The sequence below is a fragment of the Mytilus trossulus genome, chromosome 6 (genome assembly GCF_036588685.1).
Source record: "Mytilus trossulus isolate FHL-02 chromosome 6, PNRI_Mtr1.1.1.hap1, whole genome shotgun sequence".
Taxonomy (NCBI): Eukaryota; Metazoa; Mollusca; class Bivalvia; order Mytilida; family Mytilidae; genus Mytilus; species Mytilus trossulus.
The window spans coordinates 15,340,985-15,364,221 of record NC_086378.1 but is presented as its reverse complement, the minus strand read 5'-3'; the positions used below and the strand labels follow the sequence as shown (position 1 = coordinate 15,364,221).

Here is a 23,237-nt window from a genome sequence, read left to right as displayed (position 1 = left end):
TAACTAAATAGTTTTCAAAGGTACCAGGATTATAATTTGGTATACCATACATGCGTTTCTTTTACATAAGACTCATCAGTGACACTCAGGTAAAACACTTAAAAAGCCAAACAAGTACAAAGCTAAAGAGCATTGCGCACCAAATAGTCCAAAAAGTTGTGCCAAATACGGCTTATAATGATTCATGAATTGTACAAGTTCAGTAATACAACAGTTGGTTTTCATTCGTATAATTTGTTTGAGCTTTTAATTTTGCCATTTGATAAAGGATTTCCGGCAATTTGTAACTTTTCTAGGAGACAGTATTTTTGTTAATTTACTTTTCATACAATTCTGCAACCAACGTTTCAACATGATGGTCTGCTTTATTTATTGGTGGGTTTTTTTTAATACTTTTCTCTTACCTCTCATATCCATACATGCCTGGACAGTATCTGATCTCTTAGCACCTGGGTTTTCAAGAATAACATTGGTCTCATTAAAATCAACAAACACAAAGACGAATTGGCATCTTGGTATATTATCTAATACATCTGGATCAGTTGTTTCCAGTAGGAATGGCTTTATTTCAACTTCTTCCTCCTGAAATACTGATGTGATTATTCTATGATGTAAATCCTGTGTTTCTTCATGGAAACTAAGAATACAAATAGATTCTTCCAACTCACTAGTCCATCTTTTTTGCTTAATCGGCTGAAATAAAGATTGTTTTTTAGTAATAAAATCAAATAAAAATCAACCTTTTAACAAATAATAGAGAATTGCTAAATTAAAAAACAATACAAAATTGTGTAAAATTGGTTGAAAAAAAACATGATTTTACCTGGATGATGTCAATGTAAAAACAAAGTAATATACGATGACTTGATCACTTTGTTCACCATCTATCTACCCTTTAGTTCTATTATGCATACGTTAATCCAAGTATTATAACAACTTTTTCTCAGCATTTTTTCTATATAAACTTAATACATATTAAACATTTAAATGCTCACCATGATTACCATTGCCCCAAAGTAAACTTAAATGTCGGATTTGACATGATCATTTTAACTACATTTTCCCCTCGATGCACTTACAGCTTGAACTGGAACCTGTGCACACAGACTTTCGTTTGTATCGTGAGGATCATCATGATTGCTTCCTTGACTACCATAAAAACCATTTCTCAATGGAAAAAACGTATATGCTATCAGAAAAAGTATCAATGTCCATATGGTCAACACCGCCAGTAGAAGAACGACTGTTTCTGTAATACAAAAGATCATTTACAATTATCTGTTTATCTATAGTTGGCTTTAAAATGTTGTTATGTAAAAAAAAAAGCAGGAAGATAAGCAAAATTGAGTGCTATATTGTACGTGTTCTATGGAAAAAGAAAACAGAAAGATGTTACATAAAAATGGAAAGTTCACAATTGGGAGGCTTAACTCATCTCTGTTGTCGTAAAGTTTTGTTTTCAACCGACCCTCATTTTCAATTTTTAGTCAAAATATGAGGCAGACTTAACTGTATCTATTGTATCTATTGTATCCCTTATCTCTTATTCTATGAGATAGATGCGTTCAAAATAATCTTCAAATTTTGATTATTTTGTGAGAGAACATCATCTATATGACAGAAAGTAAAGTTAAAGGATATTGCTTAATTCTTTTCTTTCTTAAGTTACTTAGAAGTTCCTATATGAAGTCAGCCTCGTGAGAATGAATGAACAAGCTGGCAAGAAGAGGGCAAAATTGGTTCTTTATTTCTATTGGGAATGCCAATAGTTTGTTGAAAAAAAATGAAACAGATTGGCAATATACAAAACATTGGACATTTTTAATTTTAAGATCGTTTCGCATAACGGGCAACTCTGACTCTATTTCGTAAATGGTCTTGCTTCTTACAGAGTTAATGCAATTCCCTCAAAGCAACACCCATAATTTGCTTCTCACATTAGTTTAAACTGCACCAAATGACCAGTTCTACCAGTTATTCCAGTGTAGATTATTTACAACTTATAATATAAACTACTGTTTAAAGGGGCACAAGGTAGGAGATATAAAATCTAAAGTATGATTTTTTTTTTCATTCATTATTGAAATTGGAAGAGTGAAATAATATTTCGCTTTCAGCAGCCAGTATCGTTCAATTTTGTCAAATAAAGCTTAGAAACATTCATGATGAATTATTCACTTGCAAGTGAATAAATCGACCTCAATTTATCCATTTCAACTTCAAAATTACCCATAGCTAGAGATAAATAACGCATTCACTGTGCGTGTTCGGTTATTCAAAATGAAATGAATGTAAACAAAAGTAAATCATTTCATTGACTGAGTCGATCCGCAAGAAATCATTCTTATACAGGTAAAAACGGTGATTAGCATATATTTTTAATCTATAATATGAAATCAAACAAAACTTAGAAGTCAGCTTCTATTCCTACCTTTATTTTTGTCTACATCAGAGGTTCTCGAAGGTCAACTCGATAGTTAATTAGATAGCTTCAAGACTAACGTACACACGACACGAAGCAAACAGTGTCAAGCTTAGGTGCAATAAATTGTTTACTTTATACATTTTTTATAATCTGGATAAATGTTTTACACATGGTTATAAATTAAATATGAGAATTTGAGTCAATTCGATGAACATCAATTTGACAGTAAGTGTCTCTTTAAATACTGACTGAACCAGTTTTCTAAATGAATTACTTGACCAAGAGACCAATGAGGGGCAGAAACACTGTCTACCTGCTACTTGTTTTACAAGTTTATAGGAAACGAGCATGTAGTTTTGGTTGCCTAGATTATAATCGACTAGGGGGTGAACACAGATTGATAACACTATAATTAAGCTTTGATCATTCCAAATGAAGGGACACGCAGTCAGCCCATGACGAATACATTTCATGAGATGTTGTTAAATTTCTTAGAATATTTAAATATCAAGTTGAGGAAAGTACCTAAAATATTTCATTGGAAAACTTGTTTTTACCAGAATATGTTATATATCTGTGCTCTTGGATGTCTTGCATTCCATTCAAGATCTTCATGTCTCTTTTCAAATGGAGGAAATTATCTCTAGCATTTTCAACAGAAACATTTAAAACCTTCGATAAGTTTCCGACCTTTTCTTGTATTTGTGTGAAATTGTCCTGTAAGCTAATGAAATCTTGCGCCATCTGTGTCATGCTAGCTTTACATTGTTGGAGTTCTTGTCTCATGATTAACATATCTTCACTGTTATCAGTCTGGTCTTTTATTTCATGTGGCGCATTAATCCAATTTGAGATCAATATTCCTCCTGATAGAAATAAGACAGCAATTACCCTGAAACATAATTTTCCAAAAGAAAATAAGTAAAACCTCTTCATATCAAAATACAAAGATTTTTCTTAAGAGTCACCACGGATTACACAAATTTACGGTTTGTCACTTTAACCACCTGTTTGACCGTTGTAGTAAGAGCTATTTCCTGATTATTTCGGATACTTGCAAATTACTACGATTATTTTACGGCAAAATTACGCTAGTTGTTACGAGTTGTCAAATATCAAGCCTCGGTCACACCTTAACGGATAGCTCGAACGGATGCCTAAAGTCTCGGTCACACCGTACCGGAAGCACGAACGGATGCTTAACGAATGAAAATAAAAGTTGTCCATTGACAAAATTGTCATCCGTTGGGAGTCCGTTGATGTACTGACCAAATAAAACGGACGCGTTACGAATGCATAACGGACACACACCGGATGTGCAACGTATACCGGACAGAATGGATGTCGAACGTACATCCAACGGACGAGTACCGCATAAAACGGACACCTAACGGAAGCGTACCGGATAAAACGGTTGAACAAGATATACGGAAAAATTAAAAACGGCAATAATAATACATGTAAATTGCATAAATATTCAAAATGTTTCAGGCTGTGTAACTGGTTTTGGTTTGTTCTTCAAAAAGCTGCCAAAGGGCAGTGTCTGGCCTGAATTAGAGCTGCTTGATTGTGAAGACGTGTCCTTACTCTAAGATCGATTATGAATAAAAAGAATTCTTGAACCTTAAGAAATCTGACATACCAATAATTGGCATTTCTGATGCATTTATCCGTTTATATAACATAAATAATCTAAAATGTTTACATACTACTTACGGTATCACGCATTCGTCTCCCATTAACAATGTCTTTTGCCTTTTCTTTTTTTTTCAATCTTTAACAGTTTTCTGTACAGCTTTCTTATCTGCTCAACCTTTTGAATTTCCTAGAAGGATGGCACAAAAAAATTAAAGAGAAAGTGTTGCATGCCCACCCAAACTGTATAACATAACCTACTTCTACATATGGAAATTTTATAGAAAATGCACAGTCTTTATTCTTGTACTCTCATATTTGGCGATTTGATGATTGATAGATTTAGGATTACTGCATGTAGTTCTATAGCATTGATTTCCTGAAAACAAGTTTATTATTGTAGTTATTGGTTACAACAAATATAAAGATATGGACCAAATCAAGTACACCTTTTAGGGTGCGCTCGACTTTAGTGACTCAGCACGAGGTATTTTGGAATTTACAGGTTGGTTAGAACTTTTTGTAAAAAATAAACACTAGCACATCATAAAAAAGTAAGTAAGCAATCTATGTTTCAAATTTTATAACAAAAATATCTGTAATCAAGGCTGTGTATTTTCTATAAAATTCTGGGTTTATTTGCAACAAAGTACTCTTTTTCTATAAAATGCAATGAAACAGTAAATATTAATGCTTTGCATCAGGTTTCCCCTTGGTATATGTTCAAAATGGCCTGTCTCTATTATTAATTGTATCTAGTTTTGATACAAAAAAGTAAAATCACAAAAATACTGAACTTCAAGTTAGAGGAAAATCAATTCGGAAAGTCCATAATCACATGGCAAAATCAAATAACAAAACGCATCAAAAACGAATGGACAAGAACTGTCATATTCCAGACTTGGTACAGACATTTTCAAATGTAGAAAATGGTGGATTAGACCAGGTTCTATAGCGCTAACCCTCTCACTTTAATGACAGTCTCATCAAATTCCGTTATATTTACATTGATACGTTAAATAAACAGACACAATACATAAAATAGTCAAAATATGGGTACATCAGTCATCATCGTAAAACAATTTTAAAAGGAACAATTTAACAGAACACAAAAACATCGAGTATCATTGATTTGAGTGTCTGACGTCAGAACATTTTATACGTCACATAAATTTGTTGTTCAATGTGCATACAAAATGTTTTAAAATTTACATAGGCAATGTAAGCATACAGGGTTAAAAAATCAAAAGTATGTAAGAATAAATTTCAGAAATAGAGATTTAAACTAGTTCAAAAGTTATTTATATATATATAGAATTTATAAGAATCCACAAATAGTTATTCCACTATGTATACGCGATTGAATGATTTTGACGTTTGTGGTTCAACGTATATTGTAATTCATAATAGAAATATATAGAGAATAATACATGGCAAAATCCGTATCATATGTCGTATCATCCCGAGACATCAATATCAGCCCAAGGGCCTTTAGGCCCGAGGGATGATATTGGTCGAGGGTGATACGGCATGTGATACGGATTTTGCCATGTATTATACGCTTTATCATATATTTCAACACAAGAGTATTATATTATATGAACTGTTTTCTAATCCATAGCACTGGGTTACCTTAGTTCTACCTTTGTCTTGTTTCAAAGGCCTTAAAAAAGAACTGCTCAATTCCTTATCCGAAGCACTTTGGTTACCTTACAATTTGCGTGCTGTTGTTTTAAAAACTATTTTGTTTATTATTGTATTTATTTGTGTGTTTTGTATTTTTTAATATGAAAACTTGACGTTCGTGACGTCACATTCAATATAAAAAAATTGACGTTCGTGACGTCACATACCAAAAAAATGACGTCATTAAAAAAATTGACCTATTTTGAGAAAAAAAATCTTGAGCAAAAAAAACAACAAAACTTTCTGTATGTAAAAAAAAAAAAAAAAAAAAAAAGTAGGGGTGTGATAAAGGGTAGGGGTGCGATAAAGGGTAGGGGTGTGATAAAGGGTATGCGATAACGGGTGCGCATCAAAGTTGCGCGATATGGATTAAACAGCAGGCTATTTATCAAATATGCAAAACTACTGTATTTACTATTAAACATATGATAAATCACTATAATGACATATAATAGAACAATATCATAATGACGGGATCTTTTAAAGTACAGAGTCACGTTATAACAACAAAAGAAATACGTACAAAAAGTCGAATATATACAAAACAAACCATTGAAGTTTGAATATGTACAAAAATGGCTACAGAAGCTAGGGGTCATAAACCTTAAATCAAAAAAACATTCAAGATTTCCCATTCTTATTGCATTGATCTGCATTGATTGTATTCATTTAATAAATACACCTATATGTTGAAATATATATTTGGAGCAGACTATATACGGTTATTTAGCCCGTTGTCTTTTTTGTTTATTTAGGTAACAACACTCGTACACAATGTCAAATGGGATTTTACCGTATCCATGCACACTATCCATGTATTATATATACTCGTACGATTGTGGATAGTTAATTTATTAGCCGTCAAAGCAAACATATCTAAGCTAGAGCCTTTCAAGGTCATAACTTTTTGGACTAACGAAAGTTGATTTAACATGTTTATACACCTAATCCTATACCTTTTAGCTTATAATATAAGAAATTTATTAGGTTTTTTAGCCTTCTTATATAACTAACAAATTAAGACCGTGGGACCATACGGTCTAACAAATGTCTTATAGAAGCAATAATAAGTGTCATAATCCGTACTTCCCCAGCATAACTGTAAGACGTTACCGCATCCGTTTTAACTTTTATATGGTTTTATAAGGGAAGCTGAGCAAGCCTGTCGCCATTATCACGAAGACCAGTAATGACAGTATATTGACAGGAAAAAAAACAGATAAATAGTGAATACAGTTATAAATTATATAAATTATACTATAAATTAGAATTCAGTCGACAATCTGTATCTGTATCTGTATTTCCCACTTCTGTAATTAGGATGGGTACGTCACAGATTCCTTTCGGCTATTATGTGACGGGTTGGTCTGCGCACAATTAGTCGCGCTTGCTGAGGAGTGCTGATTTAAACTCCTCGGCAGTAGTGGCGCACACTACTGAGTCTTCCAGGTGGTTCCAGTTTATTGCAGTGCGCACAAAAATAGAGTTCTTGTACTGTTCTGTCTTACTAGTTGGAACTATGACCGCACGTTTGTTGTTACGGACTTGGTGGTCTATAATGTTTTTTGTTACAAAGTTATTATATGTTGTTGCTCTGATTTGTCTCTTTGGTCTATGAAATTGGATTAAATCGTCGGGAGGAAGCGCTGGTATCTTCCCCTCAACCACTTTGAAAAAGAAGATCAGTCGTTGTTGTTGGCGTCTTGATTGTAATGACGGGAGCTGAAGTTCTTTTAGCATTTTTGTCATACATCCTTCCTCTCTTGATTTGTAGTCTTTGGTAATGAATCTAGCACCTCTCTTTTGTATGGATTCTAGTTTGTCGATGTCTTTTTGGGTATATGGGTCCCAAATAATTGATCCATACTCCATTATTGATCGTATGAGAGCTATATATGCAGTTTTACGGCATTCCATAGGACAGTGTTGTAGGTTCCTTCTAAGGAAGCCTAGGGTAGAACTGGCTTTGTTACACGTATTTGTTATTTGTTCTTTCCATTTAAGATCTTCTTGTATTTGTAGTCCTAGGTATGGGTTGGATGACACTTGTTCAAGCGTGTGGTTGTTAAGGTTGTAAAAACGCTGACTTTTACTTTTCAGGCTAAGCATATAACATTTTTTGGCGTTGAAGCGCATACCCCAGTCGTCGGCCCATTTTTCTAGTGATTTGAGATCCTCTTGTAGTTTGTTATGGTCATTTTGGCTTTTGATTTCCCGATAGAGCAAACAGTCGTCTGCAAATAGTCGTACTGATGAGTTTACTGCATCTGGGAGATCATTTATATGACACAGGAAGAGGATGGGTCCTAGTACCGTTCCTTAGGGGACTCCGGATTCAACAGAAGCATTGCTCGAGTTTTCTCCATCAAGTTGTACTCGCATTTTTCTTTCGGTTAGGAATGAAGTTAGCCATTTGTGGATATTTCCTCTAATTCCATATTGGTCTATTTTGTGCAAGAGTCTATCATGAGGTACTGTGTCGAACGCTTTTGAAAAATCCAGAATCGCAATATCTACTTGGTTTCCTTTATCGTAGGATTGTAGCATATCATGGATTGTAATGGCAAGTTGGGTCTCACAGGAATATCCAGATCTAAAGCCGTGGTTTAGTGATGTTAATACATTATGCTTTTCCAGATGTTTGAGTATATGACGGCATATGATGTGCTCAAGAAGTTTACATGGTACTGATGTCAATGAGACTGGCCTGTAGTTTTCGGCCGCGTGTCGGTCTCCTTTCTTAAATATGCTAGAGATGTTTGCATTTCTCCAATCCTCTGGTAGTGTACCACTGTCTAGTGAGAGCTGGAATATGAGTGTTATGATTGGTGCCAGATGTTCGGCGCATTGTTTTAGTACTCTGTTTGGTATGTTGTCAGGACCAGATGCTTTGGATGGGTTTACTCTCTGTAGCAGCTTTTTAACTCCTTCTGATCTGATGGTAATTTGATGTATGGAGATTGCTTAGTCTGCATAGTGGGGATATAGTTTCGTGAAATCGGTAAAAAGCTCGAGCAACGTGCAAGGATTTGTATAGTTACTAACTATACAAATTCTTGCGTTCTGTGTATTTTTTTTTTGTGGACCAATAGGCTAATAGTCCCTTATATGTGAGAGCTCGCTGCCCTTCGAAAATTGGTACTGATTCTCGTTACTGATACCCTTTACAAATGGTGTACTCTTAAACTTCCGATTGTAGAGAGATATGATATTGTTTTATTGTACATGACTTATGGCATTCTCAGATCTGCAGTGACATCACAACATGTAACTGACCAATCAATGGTTAGCATTTTCTTTATGTAAACAATGTTGATAGGTGATGCGGATAAGATTCCTCTAGATTTTCCATAGACTTATTGCAAATTAATTTAATTGATATATATCATAACCAGTTGAATATAGTAATTTTACTCTTTTAATACTGTTAAAGACACTATATACTATCTCCATTTTGATTTTTAACATACTATAACCTCTGGTTAAAAAATAATCGGCAATATCAATAATCAGTTATCCCCTTCAAATAGATGAAAAATCTAGAGGATTCCGAATTTTATCACCTCCTGTCAAATGTGAATGCCAGGATGTCCGTATCTGAGAATTGGATCTGTCAGCTGTCATGCGTGTTGTTGAAGGAAGTTTGGGGTTATCAATTAACCAATTTTAAGCATTGTACAAATATACGTCCCCCATTCAAATGCATTGATCATCAAAAAGGGGGGGGGGGGGGGGGGGGGGGGGGGGGGGGGAGATTCCAACCTCTGGATCCACCTCTGGTACATATGTATATTCATGATATCTTTTAAGATTGTATTATTAATAAGGGTAATTTAGGCTACACACCTGAGTATATGATACCAGAAGTCCATTACTAGAGGAAGTCTGCAAGCTGTGTTATATATATAGTCCGTGGGTAGTGAAGTAAGGCGTCAAAGAAAAAATTATAATAGCCTTTCAAGACGTTATAATTATTTGGACTAGTCCGCAGGCAATCAGGTCACATTGTCTCCACCTATTCTCAGTGGAAATCACTGTACAACAATATAATAAGAAGATGTGGTATGATTGCCAATGAGACAACTATCCACGAAAGACCAAAAATGACACAGAAATTAACAACTATAGGTCACCGAATGGCCTTCAACAATGAACAAAGCCCATACCGCATAGTCAGCTATAAAAGGCCCTGATAAGACAATGTAAAATAATTCAAAAGAGAAAACAAAAGGCCTTATTTATGTTAAAAAATGAAAGAAAAAAACAAATATGTAAAATGTAAACAAACGACAACCACTGAATTACAGGCTCCTGACTTGGGACAGACAAATACATTAATAATGTGGCAGGGTTAAACATGTGTAGATTTTGGATTATATCTGAAAACTAAGGCATTAAGAGCAAATCTGTCATGGCCTAAAATTTTTGATTAGCTTTACATCTATGTATCTGAAATTTTCAGACAAACCTGTCAACTGATTGTTGGGTTGCTGCCAATATATTAGTACAATGTATTAGATTTTAGGGAACATTTGCAATTGTTGGTTATTTTCTTGACTATTATTATAGATAACGATTGTGCACAGCAAAAATGTTCAGCAAAGTAAGATCTACAAATAAGTCAATTATGTATAAATGACCAAATTTATCCCTTAAGGAGTTATTGGCCTTTAAAGGCAATTTTAAACAATTTGTTTATTATGTTTTTGAGCTTTGAAAAATGTTTTTCCCTGAAACTACTGAACAAGTTGCAGGCAAACTTATTCAAAATGATCCTTATTGTTTTATTTTGTGTTTCGTAAAAAAAACTATGGCCACCATGGCTAAAAATTAAATAGAACATAGGTAAAAATGCAGTTTTTGTCTTATACTTATAAAAACTGAAGCATTAAGAGCAAATAAGATTTATCAACCCTGAAATTTTCAGATGAATGGAACAACCCATTTTTGTGTTGCTGCCACTACATTTATAAAGTAAATTTTGGAAAAATTGCTGTTTTTGGTTATTTTCTAGATTATTATTTATATAGATAAAGACTGTAAACAGCAAATATGTTCAGCAAAGTTAAAAGACCAAAACTTTCAATTGACCACTTTAAGGAGTTATTTCCCTTTAAAGACAATTTTGCACAATTTGTTCATCATAATATAAAATAGAAGATGTGGTATAATTTCCAATGTGACAGCTCTTCTCAAAAGATCAAATGACACAGAAATAAACAACTATAGGTCACTGTACAGCCTTCAACATTGAGCAAACCCAATACTACATAAAATTGAGAATGGAAATGGGGAATGTGTCAAAGAGACAACAACCCGACCATAAAAAAAAAAAACAGCAGAAAATAACCAACAGGTCTTCAATGTAGCGAGAAATCCCCACACCCGGATTCGTCCTTCAGCTGGCCCCTAAACAAATATATACTAGTTCAGTGATAATAAACGCTAGTATATAGTCAGCTATAAAAGGCCCAGAAATGTCAAATGTAAAACAATTCACACGAGAAAACTAACGGCCTAATTAATTTACAAGTAAATGAACATATAACAAATATGTAACACAGCAACAAACAACAGCTACTGAACTGATGATCAATTTTCAACATTTTACCTATTAAAATTTGCTATTTTTTATAGTCTGTTCACAAATAAAAACTTAAAATGATAATGTTTAAATAAAGGTCTTCATAAATGTATTCTTTATAACTGAAGAACCATGAAAAACATGCAGATTCTTTGAAACATAATAGCATGCAGTACTTAAAAAAAATCAGAAATAAACTTTTTATAATTAAATCAGTGCTTAATTTATATTATATTATAAAGTTATATTGAACAGATGGAAAATATATTATTGATACTGAATAAATATTGTATCACATGCAGTTTAGGTGAGTTTATACATGTATTTCAATCAACAAAGAAGATATTTTTTTTGTCAGGCAAATTAATCAATGAGTGATAGATTTCTCCTAGAAGAAATTTAAATGTCCAAGTGAATAAACTACACAGAGAACAATTTTAAAACCTATTGTATTGATTCAATGGGACAGGTAAACTTGCAAAAGTTTAAATACCTTGGTAAAGAGCAGACAACTCTGGAAAACTTTCATTTGGTTCGCTATAATAAAAAAAATCATGCATCTAAAACATCAACATCAAATGGATTTAGTGTAAAGACGTCATAAACAGTCAGAGAAAAACATGACCTTGTGCAATGCCAAGATACGGGTATCAATTAACAGAATGTAAAATCCATGAATGTGTGTATGTATATAACAAAAATGTTAGTTTGCTTTTAGTTTACTGATAACAAAATCAATATTAATACCAAATTTCAACCAAACTTGAGGTGAATTATAATTAGGGTATCTCCAATAAAGTTTATGTTTTATTTTCTGTTTTCCCGAAAAACATGACCACCTTGGCTAAAAATAGAATATAGGGTAGAATGCAGTTTTTGGCTAAATAATTAGTTATTTCAAAAACTAAAGCATTTAGAGCAAATCAGAATAATTATTTATTTCAAAAACTAAAGCATTTAGAGCAAATGAGAGAAGGAGTTAGGTCAAGGTCTACCTGCCCTGAAATTATCATCAGGGTAACAGAAATTTAGGCTATTGCCCCTTATATATTCATTAGAATCTGTCATTTAAGTAGTGTTTTATAAGCATCAGCTTTTAATTTGCACTTTTCCAATTCAATGGACCATGTTTTATCTTTATAAATGTTCGATGTGACTGTGACATTGTGGGCTTATTAATTCAAGATGCGCTAAACTTAAATTATCTAGACCCAGAACTGCAAAAAAAAATATTGCAACATGTTATTTTCAATAGCTTTTTTCCCTACTGAGGAAGTCCTGTCTGTAAAGTATGATGAATTCATGTCTGTTTTTTTATTTTTAGATAAAATGCCTTTGGTTAGGAAAAGAGGCAGACATTATGCCCATGTTACATATGAAAGAGGTAAAAGGAAATTAAAGAAAGGTGTTCAGGTCATCATAAATAATTAAACAGGATACAAAACCTACATCTGGACTCCAGCTTGCTTCCAAATTTTCAGGAAATGACCTTAATTCAGATCCTCCTTGTTCAAGTTCATTGCTTGGTACAGAATATTGCCATAACATATTGGATGTGAAATACCTGAAAGTATAAGATGTCTACATGTTGATCTTTAATTACGAATGATGTCCTTGTTCAATGATAACATTTTGTAAATGTTTTGACTTGTTTGTGATATCAAGAACTTTGGTGTAACAATTTTCAGTAATTCAGAGATTAAAATTTCTTTCATTAAAATCAAATGTATTGTTACAATACATGTACATGTACTAGTATACAGGAGCACATCGAACAAGTTGAGATATATGTATAAACACCATAAGGTGTTGACAGATTGTTTCTGACTGTTTCTTATTTATTTCTTGAATAAATTCCAGTAGTACATTGTGTACTAATATTGCTTTTTTCAAAGATAATATTGTAATGATTTGGGTAAAAAATCCCTCTAAACTATTGAAAGTTAGATAACTATTCACATACATGAAAATGTTTATTTTTTAGGTACAGATGCCCTTAAAGTTTTTGATGAAGTAAAGAGCAAGATACTGTCCCATCTGGCAGCAATACTGTATGACACTGTATGACCAATTCACAGACAATTTGACAAAGAATAACAATAGAACACCAACAATTCACATATGAGACGATGTTTTATGGTAAACCACATACTGTGTAGGATTTAATATTGTCTCCCATGAAATGATGTCCACAGGACTTTATTTCATAGTAAATACATGGACAAAATTTACTTATTTAAATGTGTCCTGGACACAATTTCCTATGAAAATATGTCCTCATGAATGAAAAATGCTATGAACATGGACATTATTTAATACTATAATTTTGTACAGGTGGACACTATTTTCAGGACATTATGTCCATCAGGACATTTTTTTGGTATGATCAAAATATTAAATGATGTCTATTGCCTTGTTATTACTAGACATTTTTTAACCAATAATTGCGAACTTTAATACATTGTAACCTTGACAGAGAGTTGTCTCATTGGCACTCATAATTATCTTTGTTGCTGAAAAATGCTGTATACTTAGGGGACAGCATTCCATGGCAATGGACAGTGTTTAATACCAAAATTCTATAATTTCTATTGCCTTCTTCTCATAATAAATATAGTAAAGTTCTTCACATTTGATGTTATACTTTACACTCTTCTTCCTTTTTGTTCTTCTTTCATTGTCATTATCGTTAGCTTGGTATTTCTTAAAACTTTAAGTTCTCTCTATTCACTTCCATCCTTATTTTTTTGTTAACATTTGTATATTAATCAATGTCAATCAATCCTTTGGATTTTTATTAATATTCAAGTGTAATAAAACTTGTTAATGACCTTTGTATTACTTCCCTTGGAGGTCACAATTTAATAGCCACTTCTATGACAACTTGTCCTGTAGGTGGACACTATTTCATAACTTTTGCAGTAAAAATCTGTCCACTTGAGGGACAATATTTCATGGCAATGGACATTATTAAATACCAAAAATCTATGAAAAATTGTCCACATGGACACTTTTTCACAGGACACTTTTATGTCTTACAACTGTACAGAAATTATTTAAATAATTTGAAATAAAGATATTAAGCAAAACGTTTAAAACTTTGTTGGGCTTAAAATGACACAGAATTAACAACTATATGTCACCGTAAGCCTTCAACAAAGAACAAAACCAACACCACATAGGCAGCTATAAAAATCCTCAAAACAAAAAATGTAAAACAATTCAAACGAGAAAAATAATGGCTTAATTTATGTAAAAAAATATATGTAACACAGTCACAGCAGCAAAAATCCACTACAGGTTCCTGACCTGTGACAGGCACATTTGATTGTGAAGGGTTAAACTAGTTTGAAGGCACTAACCCTTCCCCTAACCTGGAAAAGTGGTTAAACAATACAACATAATAACACAGTTGAAAAAAAATTAACTCAGCTCATGGATACAAATAGAAATACATCTATCAAAAAACAGAAAGTTGACATGGATGGGTACTTGTACATCCCAACAAAAAAATAGAAAAAAACCTGCCTAATTAATGTACAAAAAAATGAGTGAAAAACAAATGTTTACAGTTACTGACAGCTAGTTAGTTCAAAGCCAATAACAACTTATAAAAAGAATCATGCATCTTAGACTGATTTGTCAATCAATACACATGCACCATCTAATGGATTTAGTGAACAGGTGTCATAAACAGAGAAAAACAAAAACTTGTGCAATGCCAAGATACAGGTATTGACAGATTGTAAGATCCATAAATCTGTATTTATTATTAGGTATATAACTATAGTTCGATTTTCATTAAATAATAACAAATCAATATTATTTCCAATAAAAACAAAATTCAAAGAACTTATTACAGTTTTGATTTGGTAATTGTTTAAATGAGTTTATTTAAAGGATCAATAAGTTTACCTGCCGGATCATTTCTAAATTTCTGGGCTCTGAAAACAACATATGATCAACATATACATTTGTACTCATATTTGGTTTTTTTTCATATGATACAGACTTTATACATGTACAGGAACTTCTAAAGAGGTTTGAAAAGATAGAGATGTGGCATGATTACCAATGTGACAACTAGTCACAATTGATTTGGGTAGAAGGGACAATAAGTAATGCCTTCAACCATGAGTAGTAAAAGACTAAATTAGAAAAAGTAATGGCTAAATTAATGATAGAATAAATAGAAAAACAATTTTAATGGAAACAAACCACTGAATATTAGTCTCCTGGTTCCAGATTTGAGACAGAAACATACACATTTTAATTGATTTAACTTGTGAGCACTTAACCAAGAAATATTAACAATGTAACAAGAAATCTCCCCTTTGGCTTACATTCTTGCATAGAGTTTCCCATTGGAAACTGACTTATTTAATTCAAGAAATCCACATTTATTACTTTTTATTTTTCTCTTTATTTATCAACTTTAATTAATTTGCTATCATGTTATTGTTTCTTTGTTATTTTTAGGTGAATGGTTATAGTAATTTAGACAAGCAAAACATGCATTAAAGACTGTCAGTGTTGCTTGGATTTTCTCCATATGGTAATATCTATAATTATAATAAGTGTTAAATTCATACAAATGTTTTCATTGTCTATATGTGTTGGCTGATAGATGAATCATTTCAGTTAAGCTCATCTGACCCAAAGGGTCAAGTGAGCTTTTCTCATCACTTGAAGTCTGTCGTAATTGTCTGGTTACTTTTACAAAAATCTAATCTGAAACTACTGAGCCAAATATAACCAAACTGGTATACAATCATCATTCGGATATCTTGTCCAAGGACCTGGCATGCCAACCATCATAGTTGCCATGCATGGTTAAAAATAGAACAGAAGGGCAAATTCAGGTTATGTTTATTGTCTTAAAAATGGTAGAGAAATTTTGAAAATTGCAGTAATATTTAGGAGACATTTCACTTCAAGATTGATTTTAACCATTTGTTTTGGTTTTTTTATTGCATTTTCCTTTTAAGGAGGCTCGAGGGTACAAATACATCAGTAACCATTGAAACATTTTTTTTTCATTTCAAATTTTATTTATTACACTTTTAGTGTTACTTTATGATATTGTACAAAAATCAACCAAAAAAACAATTTGTTTTGGCCCCAGATGACTTTTAAAATGTTTATATCATTGAAAATGCTCCAAATTATCTCCCCTTGGTGAAAAAATGTCATTTAAAAAAAAAAAAACTGAAATAACTTTTAACTCATCGGTGACCTTTATTTTTTATTATTGTTTTCAAATGAACTGTACTTATACTAAACTATTGAAAAATTTAAGCGATTTCTGTTATTTCTTTCTTTTTTTCTTTTGATTTTACCTTTTTTTCTCCTATTAGTTCAACAGAAAAAAAGTACCTTAACAGAAATACATGCTTCTTTCAAATGCAGATTATGAGCTTAAATAAACGGGAACCCCATATTTTTATTTAAATTTTCTTTTAAGATTAGGATAAAGTTTATTTATAGAAAAGAATAGCGAAATCCTATATTTAAAAAAAAAATTGATTCAGACCTGCGAGCCCCCTTTATATTATAATGAAAGCTATAATAGAAGAGAAGCGAAAGGTACCAAAGAAAAATTTAAAAGACCAACAGACAACCAATATTGCATAAAACATATAACACTAAAGCTGACCCTATTAAAAAAAGGAGGTGATCTAGAAGGGTAGGCAGATCCTGCTCCACATATGACACCTGTATAGATGTAATGAAAATTTAAATATGAAAAATGGTCTAGTTTCTGGTCTCAAAATTTATGAAACTTGAAACTGTATTAAATGTTTCTCTTTGTTTGGGACAGAATTAGGTATGTGTTTATGTGAATCACTAACTTATGCAAGACAGGTCCTACACCTGACAACCTCACATTTTTGTCGAGCCTTCGACTTTAGTCCAAAATGCAAGACTAAGCGATCCTACTTTCAAGCGTCGGCGGCGGCGTCCACAAAAATTCACTCTGTGGTTTAAGAAAGTTATTAAATTTTCATTCTTAAACTATACTGGATTTCTACCAAACTTGGACAGAAGCTTGTTTATGATCATAAGATAGTATCCATAAAGAAATTTAGTAAAATTAAAATTCTATTTTTTCTGTATTTTATTTATAAATGGTTTGCAAAAATAAAATTCCATTTATTCTGTTTTTTACCTATAAATGGACTTAGTTTTTCTGCGGGGAAACATTACATTCACTCTGTGGTTAAAGTTTTTGAAATTTTAATAACTTTCTTTAACTATCCTGGGTTTGTACCAGTGTATCTGTATTTTACTTATAAATGGACTTAGTTTTTCTTCCAGTTAACATTACATACAGTCTGCAGTTACAGTTTTTAAAACATTTATTCGATTCATAAACTATCCTGAAATTTTTACCAAACTTGGACAATAGCTTCTTACAATCAAAAGATAGTATCAAGAGGAATATTTTTTTTCCTCATTTTTGTTGAGCCTGGGAGTTACAGCAAAAGTAGGCGAGACACTGGGTTCCGCGGAACCCTTACACATTTTTTTAGTTTCTTTGTTCATTTCATAAGTATAAGGACACCATGAAACTAAATATCAAACAAAGTAAAAAATATCTTGTCATCTGGTCACCGCGATATAGCCTTTCTGTGCTAATATGGCGTAAAGCAACAAACAATCAAGCTTGTCATCCAGTGGGTTTTTGGTGCATCACATATAATATCTGTTATCCCTTTTAAAAGCAAGTTTCTAACCTTGACAATATTCTTCTTCACAAAATAAATTAAAAACTACAGCAATCAAAAAATATTTTTGAAATTTTACAGATTTTTAAATTCCTACTTTGACAAATATATTCTAAGTCTTGTACGAGACAACACTATTTTTAACATTTGACCTTTGTTTTTAATTTTGTTGAAGCATAACATTTTAATTATCACATATATCCTGAAATTGTAATACAATGATATCATACATATTAAAGTTTTATTTTGATATGAAAGTATAATGCATAATACAACCACCCACATATTTTTTTTCTTAAATACATAATTTTTTTTAATAACCTTCCCTGGAGGGGGCATAATATTTTCTGGAACAGCCTTTATATGTTTTCTTGGGGGACGGGACATAGTATTTTCTAGAGCAGCCCTTTATGTTTTTATATAAAAAAAAATCTATTTCAAGTTGATATTAAAACACAAAAAAAACCTGTGATAGAATCTATATTACTCCAATCCAGGTTTTACCCTTGTTCTATGTGTATGGTACAGACAAACGTATCAAAAAGAAAAGATGTGGTGTTAAGTTTGCCAATGAGACAATTCTCCACCAGAGACCTAATGATGTAGATGTTAATGATAAACCACACATTGAAATGTCTACCTGTTTATTCTGGATAGACATGAAATTTCATTATTGGAACGAAAACAAATGTTAAGTTAAGTATGACGTCCATTATCACTGAACTAGTAAATATTTTTGTTTAAGAAACAGCTATTAAGAGCACGCTTCAGGTTGTGGGATTTTCTTGTTGTATTGAGGATCCATTGGTGGCCTTTGGCTGCTTTCTGCTCTTTGGTCAGGTTGTTGTTTCTTTAAAAAAATCCCCATTTTCAATTTTACATTTTACTATCTGTAGGTAACATTATTTTTGTATACTCTTCATAGATAAGTTTTTGCAAATTTAACTTTCTATTGCAGATGGATTCTATAGTCAGAGGGGAGATGTGAAAAAATCTTTATTAAAGTCAAGTTACATTAAATGGGCTATGTCACAGATTTCAGTCAAATTTTGCATGTATAGAACTCTGGCTCTAGTGGAAACCGAAAAAGTTATGCATTTATCTCATTTATCATTTGAAATATTTACTGATTGAAATCTTTCAATATGAGTGAACATTTGTATAGAAAGCCCTTAAAATCGGCAAAAATCATCCAAAATCTGTCTTAAAATTCATCAAATCTCTAATTCTTCTCCATAGATTTTTTTTTTAAAACTATATGACGTTGATACATAAATTTCAGTTTTGATGTTGCAAAACAAATATAAATAAGGTCACGGAACAAAAAACAAATATCGGTATGTAACACATAAACAAATGACAGCCACTGAATTACAGGCACCTGACTTGGGACAGGCAACTACAAAGAGAATGTGAAGGGGTTAAACATGTTAGCAGAATTCAAACCCTCCCCTAATCTGGGACAGTGGTATAATAGTCCATTTACTGTTCCTTGACCTTAAATTAGATTGATAATTCAAATTGAAAACTCAATTTTAGCACTGACCTTAAAATAGATTGATAATTCAAATTGAAAAACTCAATTTTAGCACTTAACAGGTTGTTTTGCATTTTATTTATTAAAAATGTTATAATAGCCATGAAACAATGATTTTATTTTCAGGTCATTTAAGAAGAAAATTGATAGAGGAAAGATACAGATATGCAAGAATTTAATATTTGAAATGCACTTAATATTTCTTTTGTATATGACCATTAAATTTTGGCAGTCATTGTTATCTCTGCTATACAAACAAATATATCTTGTAAAATTTATTCATAAGAGGAAGCTTTAATAACAAATATATAACCACATTAGATATTGTTTATGCCCCAACTACAATAGTAGAGGGGCATTATGTTTTCTGGTCTATGTGTCCATTCGTCCGCCCCTTTGTCCGTCTGTCCCTCTCCAGGTTAAAGTTTTTGGTCAAGGTATTTTTTGATAAAGTTGAAGTGAAATCAACTTAGAACACATATTCCCTATGATATTATCTTTCTAACTTTAATGCCAAATTAGATTTTTGATCCCATTTCACTGTCCACTGAACATAAAATAATAGTGTGAGTGGGGCATCCTTGTACTTAATGGACACATTCATGTTTGCCAATTTTTTAATTAGTCTAAAACAAATCTAATTTTTTTTATTCTGTGGGATTCAAAAGATTTTGTCATTTGTGATAATTATTTATTTTGAAGTCTGAGAACATTTCATACAAATTTCAAATTCTAAATAAGACATCTATACAGCACATACTCCATCATAAATTGTGTTAATGATAATGTTGACTATATATCATTTTTATTAAAGAAAAAAAATAATGTATCGCTTATTATGTGCATTCCTATGACTATCCATACTCTTGACTTACTTAATATTCATGTGTTTACATTAATTACATATATTTAAGTAAAACATTTCAATGTATGTCTTCGTAACAATATCACACGTATGAAATGTTTTTTTGTTTTTTTTTTAGCTGTATATTCTCTGAGGGTTATTCCATTAAAATGTATCAGGGAGGGAAGTTAAATTATTGAACTTGGGTCATGGGTCTTAATTATACCCCTGCTTTCCGTTTAAAAAAAAGGGGGGTATACTGTTTTACCTCTGTCTGTCAGTCCGTCCGTCCTTCTGTCCCATGAATATTTTTCGTCACATTTTTCTCAGGAACTACAATACAAGGATTTCTGAAATTTAATTTCAGGGTTTATATAAGTCAGCTATACCGTGTGATGCGTTTTCAGATTGATCACTTGACAATTTCCTGTTTACCGAACACTTGTATGATTTGACACATGATAGCCAAGTTGAAAATTTTCGTCACATTTTTCTCAGGAACTACAATACAAGGATTTCTGAAATTTGGTTTCAGTGTTTATCTAAGTCAGCTATACTGTGTGATGCGTTTTCATATTGATCACTTGACAACTTCCTGTTTACCAAACACTTGTATGATTTTACACATGATAGCCAAGTTGAAAATTTTTGTCACATTTTTCTCAAGAATTACAATACAAGGATTTCTGAAATTTGGTTTCAGGATTTATATAAGTCAGCTATACCGTGTGATGCGTTTTCAGATTCATCACTCGACAACTTCCTGTTTACCAAACACTTGCATATTTTAACACTATTAATGTTATCCACTTGTGACGGGGATATCATCAGTGAGCAGTAGCTCGCATTTTCACTAGTTCAGTTTGCATCTTTTATCATAATGTAGAATTATCTAAAATATTGTTCTTAATTGTAGGGATATTTTGATAGTCCCTACCTACTCTCAGTTCAATGGAAAAGCCCTCACAAACTTTCTTTGCTTTTTATCATAGATGCAATAAGAACATTAACTGAATGATTTATTATTTGTAATGTTTGTGACTCATGTTGTTTGAAATGACATTGAATGAAATAAAGTTTGTACCAAAAAATATTATTACTACTTTGAACCCAGAATTATATGCAAGTTATTAGGCTCTTAGTTAGACAGTCAAAGGGGACTATAGGTTTGCACACTTTTTGTCTGTGTATCATATTAAGTTGGTGTATTAAATGATTACAAATCAGTCTGATAGCTACATGAACTTGACCACATATTTTTTTCTGGGACGTTGTAAGCAGCAAGTCAACAGTATTTGATGTATGGATGTATGGAATGATTATTCCATTACAGGCAGGCTGTACATTATGGTTTACCTGACATTGACCTCTTTTTTTATGGTTTTATTGGTCAATGATTAATTTTCATACTAGCCAGCAATTCAGTTTCTCAGATGTTATCAACTTTCAGATCTGGTGTGTGGAACTATTGTTTGTTGTAAATGACCTTGATCAAACAGAGATCGTGGATTTAAGCAAGTATTGATAATCTGACCTTCAAAAATGAACAATGGTTACAAAGAAACAACTCTCCAACAAATCATGCATTTAAGCAATTATGGGTAATCTGACCTTCAACAATAAACAATTGTTACAATAAGACAACCGTCCAACAGTGATCATGAATTTAAGCAACTATTGGTAATCTGACCTTCAACAATAAACAATCGTTACAATAAGAAAACTCTCCAACAGAGATCATGAATTTAAGAAATTAAGGGTAATCTGACCTTCAACAATGAACAATCGTTACATAAGACAACTCTCCAACAGTGATCATGGATTTTATCGTTAAGGGTAATTTGACCTTTAACAATAAACAAATCGTTACCATAAGACAACTCTCAAACAGTTATCATTGATTTACGCAATTATGGGTAATCTGACCTTCAACAATGACAATCTTTACAATAAGACAACTCTCCAACAGTGATCATGGATTTAAGCAATTATGGGTAATCTGACCTTCAACAATAAACAATCGTTACAATAAGACAACTCTCCAATAGTGATCATGGATTTAAGAAATTAAGGGTAATCTGACCTTCAACAATAAACAATCGTTACAATAAGACAACTCTCCAACAGTGATCATGGATTTAAGAAATTAAGGGTAATCTGACCTTCAACAATAAACAATCGTTACAATAAGACAACTCTCCAATAGTGATCATGGATTTAAGCAATAATGGGTAATCTGACCTTCAGCAATGAACAATCGTTTTTACAATAAGACAACCCATTGAATAACTCTGTTTAATTGTTGTATGCATGTTATATAAGGTATATATCCACCAAATAATTATGTTTCATTGGTGTATGCTATATACAAATCGACTAACGTTGTCTCATTGGTGTACGAACAACGTAGAAGTTTTAGACCCATCGAATAACTGTCTCATTGGTGTTTTACCGTTGTATAGGATTTAAACCCATGGACTAGCTTTGTCTCATTGGTGAATAAACATAAATAGGGTAAATATCCATCGAATTACTCTGTCTCATTGATGTATGACAGTTGTTTAAGGTATATATCAACCGGCTCATTATGTTTCATTGGTGTATGAACATTGTATAGGGTATATACCCATCGGATAACTTTGTCTTATTGGTGAATGAACGTTTTATAGGGTCCATAACCATCGAAAAGTGAATGAACGTTATATAGGGTCCATACTCATCGAATAAATTCTGTCTCATTAGTGTATAAACGTTATATAGGGTCCATACCCATCGAATAACTCTGTCTCATTAATGCA

At 32.2% G+C, this 23,237-nt stretch overlaps 1 protein-coding gene and 1 long non-coding RNA gene across 3 annotated transcripts in view; one reads left to right on the top strand and one right to left on the bottom strand.

Annotated features, from left to right (window-relative positions):
• LOC134723218 (uncharacterized) overlaps window positions 1–23,237 on the bottom strand; it is a 61,865-nt gene that overhangs the window by 21,376 nt on the left and 17,252 nt on the right. For both annotated transcript variants that reach the window (XM_063586846.1, XM_063586845.1), the window contains exons 2-5: window positions 4,142–4,250; window positions 2,983–3,317; window positions 1,080–1,249; window positions 405–693 (exon numbers count right to left, since the gene is read on the bottom strand). In XM_063586846.1, the coding sequence (XP_063442916.1) occupies window positions 405–693; window positions 1,080–1,249; window positions 2,983–3,317; window positions 4,142–4,164 (817 nt within the window). In that variant the 5' untranslated portion in view covers window positions 4,165–4,250. The remainder of the gene's footprint in view (window positions 1–404; window positions 694–1,079; window positions 1,250–2,982; window positions 3,318–4,141; window positions 4,251–23,237) is intronic.
• On the top strand, window positions 8,723–21,524 carry LOC134720860 (uncharacterized). The gene is made up of 5 exons (XR_010107803.1): window positions 8,723–8,747; window positions 12,655–12,714; window positions 13,315–13,469; window positions 15,810–15,885; window positions 19,722–21,524. It is a non-coding gene; the product is annotated as an uncharacterized LOC134720860 (long non-coding RNA).